Genomic DNA, 17,805 nt, shown 5'->3' with positions numbered 1-17,805 from the left:
TTCCAGTTACCTCACAACATGGTGGCCTCAGGGCAGTTGCACTGCTTTCTTTACACGGCAGCTCAAGCTTCCAAACGAGTGTTTCAGGAGAACCAGATGGGAGTTGCATCCCCTTTTATGACCTGACTTTGGAAGTCACAGAGCTGTGCTGTGTTCCAAGCACTCCTAGATGAAAGGTATGTCATCGTAAGAACGGCATGTAAGATGGGAGATGATGTCGTTGCCATTTTTGGAGAATACGGTCCACCAGATCCCACAAACCCAAGATTCTTTTAACAGTTTCTTTTGTATTTGTTTTGGTTTAACTCAGCTCAGAGGCAACTTAAAACTTACCTTTGGACTTGTCTGCTCTGGATTTGCTAGCTAGAATGCAATCATAAATCGTAAACATAGATCTAGGATTTTTCAGGTTATCTATTTCTTCCTAAGTGAGGTTTTGCAGATTGTGTCTTTCAAAGAATTTGTTCGTTTCATTTAAATTGTAGAATTATTGGCATAGAATTCATAATAGTCCATTATTAGCCTTTCAATGTCAGCGGATTCTGTAGTCATGTCTGGTCATTCATTTGTAATATTGATTAATTTGTATCTTTTCTTATTTTCCTGATCACTGGCTAGAGGCTTCTCGATTTCATTAATCTTTTTGAAAAAATCAGGTTTTTTATTTTATTGATTTTCTTTCTATTATTTTCCAGATTTCTACTTTCACTGATTTGGGCTTTTATCATTATTTCTTTTCTTCTGTTTTTCTGGTTTCCTTTTTTTAAAAAAATATTTATTTATTGAGGGAGAGAGAGAGAGAGAGATCCCAAGCAGAGACTGAGCTCAAACTCACGAACTGAACCATGAGATCATGACCTGAGCTGAAATCAAGAGTCAGATGCTTTACTCACTGAGCCACCCAGGTTCCCCTCTTCTGTTTTTCTAGTTTCTTACAGTGGAAATCTAGATAATTGGTTTGAGTACTTTCCTTTCTATTTTTTTCCTTCCTTTGTAATAGAATGTTTAATGATATAAATTTTCCTTAAATATTTAACTGCCCACAAATTTTGATATGTTGTGTTTTCTTTTTCATTCAGTTCATAATACTTTCTAATTTCCCTTCATGATATCTTCTTTGACACAGGGATCATTTAGAAGTGTGTTGTTTAATTTTCAACTGTTAGGGTTTGAGGCTCTCGTTATTGATTTCTATTTAAATTCTCCCATGCTCATAGAATATACATTGTATGGTTTCCATCCTTTTAAATTTACTGAGACTTATTCTATGACCCAGAATATGGTCAAATTTATCAGGTGTTCTGTGCATACTTAAAAAAAAAAAGTGTATTCTTTTATTGTTGGGTATGTTCTATCACTGTCATTAGGAAAAGTTGGTTGACCTTGTTCACGTCTTCTGTATCCTTCTGTATACAGTGCCGCCACCCCCACCTAGACTTCCCCATCATCATCATCCTGCTCCAGAGTGGTACATTTGTTACGATCCATGAACCAACATCAACACATTGATTGACGCATGACAAGATCACCCAAAGGCCATTATTTACCTCAGGGTTTACCCTGGGTGTTGTATGGGTTTTGACAAATGTATAATGACATATGTCCACCATTATAGTATACACAATAGTTTCACCGCCTTAAAAATTCTCTGTGCTCCCCGATTCTTCCCCCCTCTTTCCCTAAGTCCCTGGAAACCACTCATCTACTGTCTCTATAGTTTGCCTTTTCCAGAATGTCATATAATTAGAATCATGCAATCCATAGCTTTCCAGGCTGGCTTCCTTCTCGGTAATATGCATTTAAGATTCCTCCATGTCTTGATAGATTCCTCCATGGTTGATTCCTCCATGGTTGATAGCTTTTTTGTTGTTCTGAATAATGTCCCATTGTCTAAATGTAACACAGCTTACTTATTCACTCACCTACTGAAGGACATCTTGGTTGCTTCTAAGTTTTGGCAATCATGAATAAAGCTACTCTAAACATCACATGTAGGTTTTTATGTGGACCTAAGTTTTCAACTCATTTGGTAAATGCCAAGGAGAGTGATTGTTGGATATGGGAAGAATATGCTTAGTTTTGTAAGAAACCACTAACCATCTTTCAAAGTGGCTGTACCCTTTTGAATCCCCACCAGCAATGAACGGGAGTTATTTTTCCACATCGTCACCAGCATTTGTTGTCGTCAATGTTTTGGATTTTCACCATTCTAATAGGTGGGTAGTAACATCTCATTTTCATCCTTTTAACTTGTCTGTCATTACACTTAAAGTGAGTTTCTTATACACAACATACAGTTGGGACTTGCTTTTTTATTTACTCCGACAATCTCAGTTTTAAAGTATAAATTCACATTCAATGTGATCATCCATAGGGTTGAGTTTAAATCTACAGTCTTGCTATTTCTTTTCTATTTTCTCCTGTTTTTCATTTTCCTCCTTCTCTTCTTTTTGATGAAATACTTTGCATGACTCCCTTTAATCTTAATTATTATCTTATTTGTTGTAGATCTTTTTTCCCTTTAGTGGCTGCTTTAGTGTTTACAGTGTACATCTTTCATTTTTTTTTTTTAATTTATTTTGAGAGAGAAAGCACAAGTCAGGAAGGAGGAGAGAGAGAGAGGAGTGAGAGAGAATCCCAAGCAAGCTCTGCACTGTCAGTGCAGAGCCTGACGCAGGGCTTGAACCCAAGAACTATGAGATCATGAACTGAGCCGAAGTCAGACACTTAACTGACTGAGCCACCCAGGTGCCCCTAGAGTGTACTTCTTAAAATGTATCACAATCTACCTTCAACTAACATCACACCATTTCATGCATTTTATGAGGACTTACAACAGCATACCTTCATTCCCTCTACCAATTTTGTACCATTGTCATGCATTTTACTTTTATAGAGGCTGTAATCCCCACAATACATTTTTACCATTTTGGATATTTTACTTCCTCTGTGTGTATCAAAATTTCTGTCAGCTTTGGTAAAAGAATTATTTTGCTCTTGTTCTTCAAAGATATTTTTGGCAAATACAAATTCTAGGTTGATAGGTTTTTGTTCCAGCCATTATTTCTTAAAATTCTTTCTCTGTTACCCCTCCCTCTCCTCTCCCTCTGGGTCTCCAATTACATGTTGTTAGGTCACTTGATATGGTCTCCCAGCTTACAGAGGCTCTGTTCATTTCTTCCATCTTTCATTTGAGGTCATTTCTTACTGCTATGTTCTAAAATTTACTAGTCTTTACTTCTGCAGTGTCTCATCAGTTTATTGCACCTAGTATATTTTTCATTTCTCGAGAATCTTGATTTGGGGTTTTAAAACTTTATCTCCCATTCTTTCCTTATTATGGTTATGTTTTCCTCTACTTTTCTGTACATAGACTATAATAGTTTTATTAACAAACTTGTCTACTAGTTCCATCATTGCTTTTATTTCTAGTTCAGTTTCTATTTTTTTTTTTTTTTTCTAGTGAAGGGTCATAATTTTCTGCTTCTTTACATGACTGATCATTTTTTGTTGGATGCTAGACATTGTAATTTTTCCATTGTTGGCTACTGGATTTTGTTGTATTCCTTTAGTGATAGATTGGGTTCAGTCATGCAATTGAGTTACCTGGAATCAGTCTGATTTTAAGATTTTATTATTTTTTAAAAAAGTTTTGAGACAGAAAGCACATACACAAATGGGGGGAGGGATGGAAAGAAAGGGAAAGAATCCCAAGCAGGCTCCATGCTCAGCACAGAGCCCAATGGGGAGCTCAATCCCATGACCCTGGGATCATGACCTGAGATGAAATTGAGTCAATCAACGGACTGAGCCACCCAGGTGCCCCACAGGACAAATGTATCTGACCAAAAGACTTAATATGCAGAATATATAAAGAATTCCTATAAATTAGTAATAAAGACAACCCAATAAAAAATGAGCAAAACACTTGAGGACATTTCACAAAATATGTATAGGTCAAAAGGCATGTGAAAAGTAATGATGACCAATGGGTCATCATTGAAATGCAAATTAAAGACACAAGGTACCACTACACATCCACTGAAATTGCTAAAACTGAAGACTGACAGCCAAATATTGATGAAGATTCAGAACAACTGGGTCTCTCATAGGTAGGGGTATAAAGTAGTACAACCACTTTTGAGAACTGTTTCTAATAAAATTAAACATACAACTATTCTCTATGACCCAGTAATCCAAGGTATGTAGCCAAGAATGAAAGAATATGTCTACAAAGAGATTTGCATGTTCACAGTTTTATTCACAACAGTCCCCATATTGGAAACAATCCAAATGTCTACCAACAAGAGAATGAATAAACAAGTTTGTACAATATACTACTACTCATTAAGAAAATGGAACAGATTACTGGCATATCCAACATGGATGAATTTCAAAACCTTATGTTGAAAGAAGGCAGACACAAGAAAGTACTATACACTGTTTGATTCCATTTATAAAAAGTTCAAGAGCAGGTATAAGTAATATATGGTGATGGGAAGTACAGTGATTGCTTCTGGGGTAGGGAGCCACTGACTGAAAAGGGGCACAGGGGAACTTTCTGCGGTGATGGTTAAGAAGCTGGAAATAATCGCAATTTGGGTAAAGTTAATATATGTATACATTTGTCAGGACTTATCCCAACACACTGCCTGTTTAAGATCTGGGTTTTAGTTTTGTTTTGTAACCTGGATTTAGGTCAGTTTAAAAACAAAAACTGAGAAGAAACGTACTGATAATGATCTCTTAAACTAAGTGATGGGCGCACACAGGGATGCTCTTTAATCTGTAAACATATGCTATACATGCCTAACTGTGTATTAACAAGAGAATTTTCTTCACAAGTGGAGGAAAAGGTAGCCACCTAAAAGCCTTTTTTCTAGGTCTACTCAGAGATTTTGATATGGCATATAGTTTTTTTCTAAAGGCATTGAAAAAGTCATCAATAGAGTTAAATGTGTTTCATAAATAATCTTACATTCTGTGCAACTAATCCATCTAATAAAACTGAGTCCTCTTGCAACGAAGACTGTGTTTACCTTTAGGTAAATAATCTTGTATGTTATTTTCTCTTCTGGAGATATGCACGTGTATAAAAAATTTACATTATATGCAGATACCGTGTAGCATTTAACATTTAATCACTGGAAAAAGTCAGTCTCTCTAGATGTACTTTTCAGTTTTTATGCTAATACTTACAATTCTAGGTACTTTTTTTTCCTCGCTATTTTAAGGGAATTATTTAAACTGTATTTGCCTCAGTTTGTCCTATGAACTTTGGTTTTACTGACTCTAAATATTTTGGGTAAGTACTACTGTGGAGGTGTTGCAACTCCATTCCAGGTACAATGGAGACTATAGTGTCAAGGAGCAACCATGGAAATGAGTTACAAGATATTTAATCAGTGAAACTTCATACAAGCATTTCCAAAGATGACTATCACTTTTAAAATCTATTTGCTTTAAATATTTGAGGACTTTAAAAAAAATCATGAAAATATTCTCTTTAAAAATACTAAAAGATAAGACTGCCTCATGAGTTTTGAAGTCAATTTCCTCTATATAAAAAACTTTGGAGTTTTGTGTCAGAGATAGAATAAAAAATATTGCTAACTTTGTGGATAACTAAGAATACAAATTTAGCACTGCACTCAATTTCTAGAATAAATGGATACTTCTTAAATCAATTAAAATGAGCCTCCTGGGGCTTTGCTTGAAATTTTTGTGGTTATGAAGTTTGCAGCATATCTAACATTTAAAATTCATTTTTGAGACATTACTACTGAATAGGCACGAACTATTCTTCCAAGGCTGTTTCCCCAAGATGAGTATTTCTGCAATTTTGCTACTGCCCAGGTCACCACTGCTGTTTGGCTTCGAGTCACATGGAAGTGGAAAGTAAAAAAACATTTAGCACACATTTCACTCTTATTTTTTCTATAAAAATATAACTCTTTATTAAATAACATGCACAAATATCAACTAGTCATTTATTAAACAGATATGATTTAGAACAAGATTTAAAGAAATACAAATCCTTAGGTACAATTTAGTATCTTGTTCATGATATTTGAATAGTTAAAAAAAAAAAATCACTGATTAAACTAACCATCCTTTATTTCTCTTTCAGAATCCTAAATCTTTTTAGGTATATATACCCCATTCCAAGTTTTTTCCTAGCATTTCAGAGCTTCAGAAAATCTTTAATATCAAAGCTCTTAACTACTTAAGTATAGATTCCCACCAAGAAGACATTCGCTTTTAAGCCATCTGATTAGCTTTGAGTCACTTTACAAAGGAAATCTGCAGAAGCAGAATCATGGCAGAGAGGCTCCAGCAACTTGAGGCACCACTGAAGAGGGCGAGAACTGGAGTTAGTACTTAAAAAGCTGGGACAACTAAAATATGCCAGATTCCTGCTTTCTTGCTTTTTCTCTTCTGCAGCTTGTTCTGTTTGGCCAAGCAGTGATTTTTCTCCCCCTTTTCCAGTTGGACCGTCAGAACAAAATGCTGTATACATTTATCCCTCTCATATTTTCTATGACTTCAATGCTCAATAATCTGGTTTTTTATTTTTCGGCAAAAGTATAAACAAAATTTGCATTAATTTTTTCATATTAAAAAGTATTGCTTTTATAAATTAGCTTTTCATGTTCCCAGCCTTAATAAACTTAACTTCAACAAAACCAGTGCTTCAAAATCTACCCTGCCTTTCTTGGCCCCATTTGTCCAATAAAAAAAAGGCCCAAATCTTTCATCTAAATTTCTAAAGAACACTACATCCAACCTTTATAATAAAGTCCTTGCACTGTGTACTTTTTACACGTGCTGCTTTATTGCGCATGCCAAGTACAGTATGAATTAAAATATAAATTGACGTAAAAATTCAAAAACCCCTAAGCTTAATATATACCTTTGCACTCAAAAACTTCAATTTTTACATTCTCTCCCATTAGCTGGGATTTCCAACTTGCATGCTGAGTTTAAGTCACTTTATTCCTCATATATATGCTTTTTACTTTATCAGAATAAAAAACATCCAGTATTAGTTTATAATTCAAGAAAGTACTGTGGGAAGTTCTGTAGATTTTATCCCATATACTTATGTTCACTTTTACATATAACCTAATTTTCCTTTCAAAAATGTTTAAGTAGTTTAGATTTCAGATCTGAAATATTCCTGAATATTTAATCTACCTCACTGTATAGGAGAAACTGGACTTTTTTCTAAGTATATTGCTAATTATTTTATTAAAAACAGCATACCAAATCTTATTTTAATTATAAAATTCTGAAAATTACGTTTTGCATCTTGATACAAGGAAAAAATACAACATATTAATCAATTTTTCATAAACACTGCAGAGATTGATTGGAATATGCCTGTTTCTTGTATTTATTTGGACTACCAAGTAGCTCTTTTTTTTGATTTGAGTACTGTTTTTATTTTAAAAGTGCAAAGGTTATTAAGCTTAAAACATTATATTTAAGCAATGTAAAAAAGTTTTACAATGATTTAACATGACCAATAAAATTTATTAAACATATTTACATATATTCACAGATTCTTTCATACTTGAGTATTAAAATAGACATTTACAATTTCAGAATTTTCATTCAAAGGCATTTTGGGAGAGGGGAACAGGTTCTACCGTGAGATGAAAAAAGAGCTGTTTCTTTGTATGACTAATTCTAAATAATATGTCCAACATAGTGAGTCATAGGTACTATCCCAGGAGACTGGCATGAAAACACCCTATACTACTTTAGGCATCGCTTATGGAGAGAGTTAAATTATAGGAAGCATGCAATACAACTAAGTCACAACCTTTACAGTTATGGTGATGAAAACAAGCTAACTCAAACACATGCATGCCTTATTTAAGAGTTTTGCTACGTGAACACACTACCACTACACTCCATACAAACTACAACTTTGGTCCAATAAAACATCAGACAATACAGTTTTACAATTATTTCTTTGTACATGTTTTGACTACCAATCCCTTTGTATACATTCTGACCATTAATTACAAGATTTACATCTGCACAATATGTATAAAATAAGTTATTAAAAAGGAAGACAATATTAAAACTTTTGAAAAGAAAACTGTACAGTTAATTTACAGCTATAATAAACCGAAGAAATTTTGTGCCACGTTTTTCTTCCACATTAGAAACCATTTGGTAGGAACCGAACCTTTTAGTTTACGGACAGATTTTAATAAAACTTGAAAGAGATTTGAAGACTAGTGGTTACCTTGTTACTTAGGAGTGCTAACAACTTTCGGTGCTGTCAGCAGATTCTCAACTTTTAAAGTATCTCCCTCAGTCGGCCAACATGCTCTAAGGCAATAGTTACCTCTCACCAATATAAATAATAGATTTCAGTTAGAAACTGTGTGGATCTTGGATCCACAATAATTCTCTTTTCGTTGTTTACAAAATGACAGTGTTTACTACATAACCAACTTCAGTCAAACTTTACTCAACAACCGTAAAGGCAGAATATCAGTATTTTTCTCAAAGGCAGTGTTCCACAGTTTAAGACTCTTGAGCCGCATCAGTTTAAGACGATACCCCCGGAAGTGACGGTTGCTATATAGGAGTCAATTCAAAATCATCATTAACATCAACGAGGGGAACATAAAACTCCTGGATCTCATAAATGCTGAGAGATTTATAGGTGGCAGGATCAAGTTCCTGGAGTTTGAGCTGCCATTCTAATCTCTGGACGGCATTTAAAGCTGCAGCTTCATGTTGTTGCCTCATTAAAAGACAGGTCTATTGAAAAGAAGAGTTAAGAGATTGCTCTATTAAATTTGCTTTGTTTAAAAATTAATCTCATCCACAGACTCTCTGAGGAGTAAGCGTCTGAATTACACATCCATTTCTGCTCTACCTGGTCTGTATCTATATGCTATTTCTGGGTCTGCAACTTTCCAAGTGTCTAATCTCAGACTTTAACTTGAAACTGCTCTTTCAATGAACGAGATTTCAAATTATCAAAGAATCATGAACACCCAGGACGTGATTTTTGAAATGATTCAAAATCTCAAACCAAATAATTTTCTTTATGAATTTACTTTGCAGGACGTATCCCATTATCGCTCTCCCATTCTTTCACGTCACAACTACAACCAGACTTGTATTTTGGACAGTAAGCATGAAGATGCCCCTTAGAAACTGCTTCTGTGACAGTTTCGTTTTTTACTACACTGGTCCTGAAAAGGGGACTTGTGGTCTTTATTTTCCTTTACCTTCTGACTGTAGCTGGCATGAGGATGCCTAATTGCTATCTCCTTTCCTAGTCACTCCTCTCTAACAGAGCTGCAATTTCTATTTAAGGGGGAAGCATCCATTTAAACTGAATTTCTAAACATACGTACCTTTAATTTGTCAAATTTATCATCCACATCTTGCAACCAAGACATGAACTGTCTTGCGTTAAAGCGATCCCTCACAGAAGTTTTACTGTCATCAGACTGAAAAAGAATGTAAGTAGTTAATACTACCCAATAACCCACTTTAAAACCTATATGCCATCCTATCATTCTATGGTGTGATGGAATGATGTTTCGAAACAGATTTTGAAAAAGGATAATATAATTTGGATATTTAAAAAGTTTGATAAAGCCTTTAGTTCCATATTGAATAGACAGATTATTACCAGAATTTCTAGGAAGCTGAGTTTAGTTGTTAAATAGAATCCTATTGCCTTGTGAGTCAAAGACGATTCTCAAAAAAGGCATCTTATATTAAGTACCACACCTATGACATTCTTATTCAAGTATACTTGATTTCGTATCTTCTTTTAATGTTAATGTTTACCATATGTAGGGAGAAAGAGTGTTAAGGTGGGAGACAGGACTTTGAGGCCAACATTTTTTCCAGGACCAATATTTTGGAGCGACCATAAAGAAATTCTGGATCAACTCTTAAGAATACTAGTTTTGGAATTAAGAGAGGCTGTATTCAAATGTCAGCTTTGTGTCTTACTGTGTGATCTTGAACTATTTACGTACTCTTAATTTTCTATTCTGTAAAACGGGAAGGAGTACCTTTTTTTAAACATTTTAAAAAATGTTTACTCATTTTGAAAGTGTACATGAGTGGGGGAGGGGCGCAGAGAGAGCGAGAGAGAGCGAGAGAGAGAGAGTGTGTGTGTGGGGGGGGGGGGGGGGGGGGGGGGGGAGGGAGAAACCCAGGCAGGTTCTGCACTGTCAGCACAGAGCCCTGACATGGGGCTCAATTCCATGAACCTCGAGATCAGGACCTGAGCTGAAATCAAGAGTTGTATGCTTAACTGACTGAGCCAACCAGGTGCCCCTCTCATCTGTCATTTTATCAGAAATGTCATCGTGTTCTTGGGGCACCTGGGTGGCTCGGTCAGTTAAGCATCCCACTTCGGCTCAGGTCTCGATCCGCGGTCTGTGAGTTCAAGCCCCGCATCGGGTTCTGTGCTGACAGCTCAGAGCCTGGAGCCTGTTTCAGATTCTGTGTCTCCCTCTCTCTCTGCCCCTCCCCTGTTCATGCTCTGTCTCTCTCTGTCTCAAAAATAAATAAACGTTAAAAAAAAATTAAAAAAAAAAAAAAAGAAATGTCATCGTGTTCTGATCCTGTGGCCTTCCATCTCAATTTCCAGTTGTGCTATGGATTAGTTTTTATTTTGACATGTCTTTTATTTCAATAAATTTTGGGAGAAATAAAAAATAAACAGGTATGTTTACCCAACCATTCTGAACTAGAAATCTTAAAGACTTTCCTTGTAGCTTGATTTACATTGTCCTAAAATTAATTTCATTACTCTGTAATTGCATGCAACTTTAAAAGACCTCAAGACCTGCTTCGGATTCTGTGTCTCCCTCTCTCTCTACCCCTAACCCGCTCGCATTCTGTCTCTGTCTCTCTCAAAAATAAATAAAGGTTAAAAAAAAAAAAACGATCTCAAAATATTACATGGTCTAGTCCAGCCTTTAGTAACACAATTAAACTGTTCATTTCAGTTATTAAAAATCACTCATTCTTCTGTTTAAATTCTTTAAAGCTGTATTATGTAAAGTCCCTCAGTGGCATTTCCAGTGTTTATTTCCTCAGAGTCAAATAGTTCTTTCTTAAGATCCAATTATTCTTTTTTTTTTTCTTAAAATTTTTTTAAGGTTTATTCATTTTTCAGAGACAGAGTGTGAGCGGGGGAGGGGCAGAGAGAGGGGGACAGAATCTGAAACAGGTTCCAGTCCCTGAGCTGTCCGCACACAGCCCGACGCGGGGCCAGAACTCACGGAGGGCGAGATCATGACCTGAGCCGAAGTCAAGATACCCAACCAAATGAGCCACCCAGGCGCCCCAAGATCCAATTAATTCTTAATAGCTTTTTCAAATATCTGAATACTTTCATTTGGATAAAAATGGTTGGTGATTTTAAGAAAGTCTGCAATCTACTGATCTAGTTTAATCTTTTTTTTTTTTTTTTAAACAGATGAGAAAAAGCCCAGAGAGAACTAGGTAATTTTCTCTGGAATATACCCTGTATCATTTGTATTTCTAGACTGTCTGACCTAAAACAGCATTTCCTAGTATTTTTTATGATAATCTTTCACTGACTGTGCTTACACTCTCTATTTTCATCATTATATTCTCTCTTACGACCTATGAATTTCATTCTGGTTTGCGAGGCACAAAAATTCTGACCACTGAAATGTCTGGTTCTAAATTCGTATAATTTATATGTGGCATTAAACTTTATCCAAGACATAGCTACAGTTTTCTTCACAACTATATTTATTCCAGCAATATCCAAGATCAAGACAAAAAGCCTGGCCCTATTTTAGCCATCTAGAAATTTAATATGCCTGTAGTAGTTTTCCAGTTGCTTGAAGGTGTAAACATCCACTTTAGAAACAAATTACAGGGGCGCCTGAGTGGCTCAGTTGGTTGGGCGTCTGACTTCGGCTCAGGTCATGATCTCGCGGTCTGTGAGTTTGAGCCCCGTGTCGGGCTCTGTGCTGACAGCTCGGAGCCTGGGGCCTGTTTTCCGATTCTGTGTCTCCCTCTCTTTCTGACCTTCCCCCATTCATGCTCTCTCTCTGTCTCAAAAATGAATAAACGTCAAAAAAAAAAAAAAAAAAGGCTTTTTAGAAACAAATTATAAGTTATGTTCAAGGGACTATTCCAAACATGTATCGGTTTTATAAGATAACGCTGGTGTTTAGAGGATTGTGGAAAATAGAGGATCAGGTGATCTGGAAGTGCTTTATTCTCTAAGAGGTACTTTTCTCCTTTGAGTTTTATTGATTGCTGAATTCAAGTTTCTTTTATGGAAATAGATGACAAAAACACACTGTACTTAGGAAAATTTTAACTGTATCATTGGCACTTTACCTGAGCGTCCAGTGGGACACTGTATACTTCTGCATCCAGTAAAACAGTGCACGCGCTAAATGGCAGTGTTTGATTTGCCAATGTTCTTGCAGCTCTGTAATGAACTCGCAGAACTTCCTGTTCATTGGATACAATAAGTTTTTCCTAGTTGAACCAAGAATGGAAAAAAAACAATTCTTCAATTGCTTGCTTTTCAAATACGATAAAATCACTTAAAACGTACCACAGAACCTGAATCTCAGAGTCGTTTTTTCTTACAGAAAGCTTGAGATTTGAGAATTCCAAGTGTTCTAAAAGTATTAAGTAAATGCTCTTTCCAAAAGTGGCAGTCTCTTCTTAAAAATTATCTTTTAAGATGTACAATGGTGGCTTTTTGTATATTCACCAAGATGTTCGACCATTACCACTAGTTTCAAAACATTTTCATCACACCCAAAAGAAACTTCATACCCATCACTAGTCGTGGCCCATTCCTCCTCTTCCCCTGGCAACTGCTAGGCTACTTGTTGTTGCTGTGGACTTACCTACTCTGAACATTTCTTACAAACGGATCCATATAATATGTGGTATTTTATGAATGGCTTCTTTCGTGTCACATGTTTCCAAGGTTCATCTGTGTGCAGCATCAGCACTTCATCCCTTCTTATGGCAGAATAATATTCCCATACACAAACACACCACGTTTTATTTATTCATTCATCAGCTGATGGTCTTTTGGGTAGTTCCTACCTTCGTGCTGTCATGAATAACGCTGCCATGAACATTCATCCTCCAAGTTTTTGTTTGGATGCATAGTTTCTGTTTCTTTAGGTAATTAACAAGTGGAGCTACTAGGTCCTATGGCAGTTCTATGTTTAACCTGGACAGAAACTGCCGAATTGTTCTCACAGCAGCTGTATCATTTTACATTTCCACCAGCAGTGTGTGAGGGTTCCAATTTTTCACATCCTTGCCAACACTCGTTATTATCTTTTAATTATAGCCTTTCTGATGGGTGTGAAGTGGTGTGCCGTTGTGGTAGCAGCTTGTTATATAATGAATATTTTCACAGAAACAAACACTGTACTTTGATGCTAATTTTAAACCTTTAGCAATGACAGTGCAATCCTGCCTTCAAATGTGTTAAGTGGGGTGCAAAACCTCCAATTATGTAATATGCAGAGTCACCCTATCATAAAGTTAATGAAATGATGTGGGCGATCTTCTGCATTTAGCAGACTGGGAATTCCTAGGGTGTAGCTACAGATCTCAACCCATCATGATACTGGTTTATAGAGTTGTGCCATCTGGTGGTTAACGGTCTTTTTTGGCTTAAACATCAACGAGGACAACTCTGGGAACGGTGGACGGCTGGAACTTCAAAGACAGAGGTAATGAGTCCAGGAATTCTCCAGTTAGAAGATGTCTATCATTTTGTGGGTTTTGTCTGGCAGGCTGGGCTAAGAGAATATTCAGGGTGTGGCTGGTCTTGCTCCCCACCATGTTCCCCATTCTCCCTCAACTTGACAAGAACTTTATCCTTCCCCTACTGGAGCATGCAGGCCTTATATCCACATATGTATTGCTGTACAGTTTTGCTGTATTTATAATTTAGTGAAAAGACAAACACAGTCCTATTTAATCTCTTTTAAATTCTGATGTGACAAATGATACACAAAAGAGAAGAAGTAAGTCTAACACTTAGGATTAATTTAACTACAAGTTTAAGGTGGGACTTTAAGTGATAAAATATCCAAAAAAAAAACAAAAAAAAAAAAAACAGATACTAAGAAAAAATAGCTAGAAGAAAAGTTTTCTAAAAAACTGGTTGCAGTTGTACAGAGATTAAGAACAATAACCAAAAATCCCTTAACACTGTCTGGAAATATATTATTATTTTTTTTAAGTTTATTTATTTTGAAAGAGAATGAGTAGGGGGGTGTGGGCAGAGAGAAAAGGGGACAGAGGATTCGAAGTTGGCTCTGTGCTGATACAGACAGCCCAATGTGGGGCCTGAACTCACAAACCATGAGATCATGACCTGAGCCTCGAAGTCAGATGCTTAACCGACTGAGTCATCCAGGTGCCCCAAGAAATAGATTATTTGAAGTCAGACTTCTTCTGCTAAAATACTTCACAGAGATATACTGTGTGAATGACAGCCTAAATAGTCCACTTAATGTTGTGTCCTTGAACTTCTGGAACACAGCTTCTCAATGTCTTCGGAGCATGGGTTATGTATGTCTCAAAGTGAACATGGAACGGGAAAAATCAGATCTTTGTTTTTACCAACTGCCAACTGGCATTTCTTTCAATTATGAACATGGGCCACAAACCACAGTAATATCAGAAGTATCTGCAACTTTGCCATCCACAGAAATCACAAGGATTTTCAATTCTTAATTGTTGCAGGTATTGCCCCCAAATGGTATCACTGTTTGCTGTCACGTTGGTCAGGCATTTTAAATTGCTTTCTAGTACTCTGCAATTCTAAATTGTTTGTTGGTCAACATATGAACGGATGGGAGTCATTTTTACTCTTGGTTAAAGTTTGGAAAATTGCACTGTTCAAATGAGAATTCTTAACTGTCTGTAAGGCAGCATGGCTTTTGTAGCATGGATAGATGCACAGATAAAAATATGTTATCAACTGGCTTGAAACATGCCTGGTGGTTGAAATAGCTATTGACATGTTATACGACCTAACTTCTTATTGAGAACAAACCACTCATTGACATGCACAATGTTGTAAGATCTGTATCAGTGCTTCTTTCATTTACTGTTCTGTTTGTAATGCTGTAAGTTTATTAATTTAAAAACAGAATTCTGAGAAAAGGTTTATATTTACCAGATTGTTACAGAGGTCCCAGGACACAAAAAGTTAAAAACCTGAGCCCTAGGGAATCAATGTATGAATTAAAGAAATTGCATACTTTTGTTTGGATGAGTATGTATTTACCTCTTTGAAGGATCGCAGCTCATATTAAGTTCCAGAATCCTTGACCCTCCCAAAAGATTAAGAAGGTATTTATATTTTTGTCAATCTAAGTGAAATGACTTTCATGATTTCTCTAAATAAGCAGCTTTTTTCATGTCATTCCATGCCCAGACTAACCACCAGAAACTAGAATATGAAAGGAGACGTATAAGGAACACTAAACACAGCTTTTGTAAGTATTCTGCACTAAAGGAGCTGGTATCAAGCAACAATTCCAAAACTTGGAAATCCAACTAACTAGGAATTCACTGCTTTAGTTCAACAAATGATAACAAGAAATTATTAAGAGATTTTTATACATCAAAAATACACTCAACATGAACCATAACATAGGGGCAGCTACCCTAAAACAGGTTTAAAAATTCTCCATCTAACTGCACAGGAACAAGACATCAAAATCAAACCATTTCCCAAAATGGTTCTAAATAAGGAAAATCTCCTAAGAAAATTGTGTGTGTGTGTGTTTTGTGTATGTGTATGTATGTATATATATAATATAGGTCGTTATAGTCTATTGTTAAAATATTTTTAATATAAATGTTATTTTTAGCATAAATGTAAACATTTCTTACCCTTTCAATACTGTGTTGCAAACGTAGTTTCATCCTTACAACTTCCTGTTGCCGAAAAAGCTCTTTAAGTGGATCTGACAGTGAAGGTGGTGGTGTAATCTAATTTTTAAAAAATATATAGTTAAAAATATTAGGTTTTGTTTACAACAATGGGCTATTCTTATAAAATTAACTTCTTAGTGTATCACTTAATGAAAACATAAGTTTTGATGTTCTCTGAATTAGATAATACAGTAACGATTATCCAACTGGTTGTTACTTCCCAATCAATGGTCTGAAACACAGCAGAACATACTGGTAAATTCAGATGTTTTAATTCAGAGGCAATAGCAAATTTCAAAGAGCAAATTAGAAGGACTAAGGAAGTTCCTGACTACAGAGACACATTTTAGAGCATTAATAAGTGACAGCTCACATATGGGGGGGGGGGGGGGGGCGCACGTGGATGGTCACAAAAACAGAAAAACACCAAGCAAATAGTCGTAAACATTACAGCAGTCTGAGTCTCAGTATGGTAAGTCTCTTTGTTGACATGTAAAAATCAAATGCTAAAGTGCTGTGCTTTACATTTACTGAATTAAGACTTTTAAAAAAAGAAGGAATTATCTTCTAATAGATTTGTGGTTTTCAAACTTCTTCATTTGCATGTGATAAACCCACTTTGTCCATCCATACTCAAAAATCCTCCGGTTGGTTCATCTCTAATTTGACTATTAAAGTGGACCGCTTTCTGGTAGAAGCTGGCAGTTAAGGAAGCCAACTCCATCTACGCATGTGCTCTACTGTTATGAGACATCTGTGATCCTTTTAATATTCTCCTCTACCCTTTGGAATATCTATATTCCTCCTCCCACCCCTGACTAGCTTCTAACTACTGTCAGCATATTGGGGCAAAGTAAGGTATCTCAGTATGTTTTGGTAGCATGTGGGAACCTAGTTGACTCTTCTGACTCTTCAGAAGGTGGGACAAACAGATTCTATGTGCTTCCTGATGTGGTGCTTAAGGAATTATATAACACCATATACAGAAAGCTCTAGACAAAGAATCAAACTTGTATCTAACTGGGACTCTATCATCAGTGAACAATTTACAGGAATTACGGGGGACCAAAAAAATGTTAAATCCTATCACAAGGATTCACTCAGTTGAATCAATGTGGTGGAAAATTCTATAGGACAGATAACTTATTGCGGTGGATTATTTTTCATGCCTCTAACTGCAATAATACATCTGTTTGACTTCTGTGTCTTCTAACCATCTTTAAATTTAACAAGAGTAACAGTAAAGTTTAGTGCTATGGTTTTAAAGTTTTCCAAAACCATAAAGGCCTCCTTTATATCACCCAGAGGAAGAGTATCTACTCCTTTGAGCCTGGGGTGTCAGAGAAAGCTTCTTGGAGAAGCTTAATGCCTGAGGCTGCATCTTAAAGGAAGAGCCAGAATCAAGAGTTAAGAGAAAGGAGTTGTGGGGGGAAAAAAGAAGAGAAAGATGAGGGGAGGGTAATTCCCAGAAGAAAAGACAGCATAATCAAGTTCATGAAACAAAGAGATAGTAGGGTGTCAGGAGCCAACTACAAGTTGAATTCCTGGGATATCAACTTTGAGGGAAGGAATGGTAGGACATGAGGATCAGCAGGGGCAAAGTCATTAGCATTTTGTAAACCAGCTTTGTTTTTTTTCTTTTTAACCAGCTATTCTTAAAGTGTGTTCCACAGAACACGGAGCCCACAAACATGACTTGCGAGAAATGGTTCTAAGAACAAGTGGGTTTGAGAAACACTGTACATATATACTCACTCAGGTGTCTCACAATCAAGTTAAATTTAATGGTTCTGAGAAGTTCAGAAATGAAGAAACCTATTTACTTTTAGATTA

General features: G+C 36.1%; 1 protein-coding gene across 4 annotated transcripts in view; it reads right to left on the bottom strand.

Annotated features, from left to right (window-relative positions):
* Window positions 1-2,554: 2,554 nt before the first annotated feature.
* ANKRD12 (ankyrin repeat domain 12) overlaps window positions 2,555-17,805 on the bottom strand; it is a 128,860-nt gene continuing 113,609 nt past the window's right edge. For all 4 annotated transcript variants that reach the window (XM_049620416.1, XM_049620418.1, XM_049620417.1 and 1 more), the window contains 4 exons: window positions 15,931-16,029; window positions 12,382-12,525; window positions 9,390-9,485; window positions 2,555-8,784 (listed from right to left, as the gene is read on the bottom strand). In XM_049620416.1, the coding sequence (XP_049476373.1) occupies window positions 8,599-8,784; window positions 9,390-9,485; window positions 12,382-12,525; window positions 15,931-16,029 (525 nt within the window). In that variant the 3' untranslated portion in view covers window positions 2,555-8,598. The remainder of the gene's footprint in view (window positions 8,785-9,389; window positions 9,486-12,381; window positions 12,526-15,930; window positions 16,030-17,805) is intronic.

Source organism: Panthera uncia (genome assembly GCF_023721935.1).
Source record: "Panthera uncia isolate 11264 chromosome D3 unlocalized genomic scaffold, Puncia_PCG_1.0 HiC_scaffold_8, whole genome shotgun sequence".
Lineage (NCBI taxonomy): Eukaryota > Metazoa > Chordata > Mammalia > Carnivora > Felidae > Panthera > Panthera uncia.
Note: the sequence above shows the minus strand (reverse complement) of the source record. Positions and strands in the feature narration are given on the sequence as shown.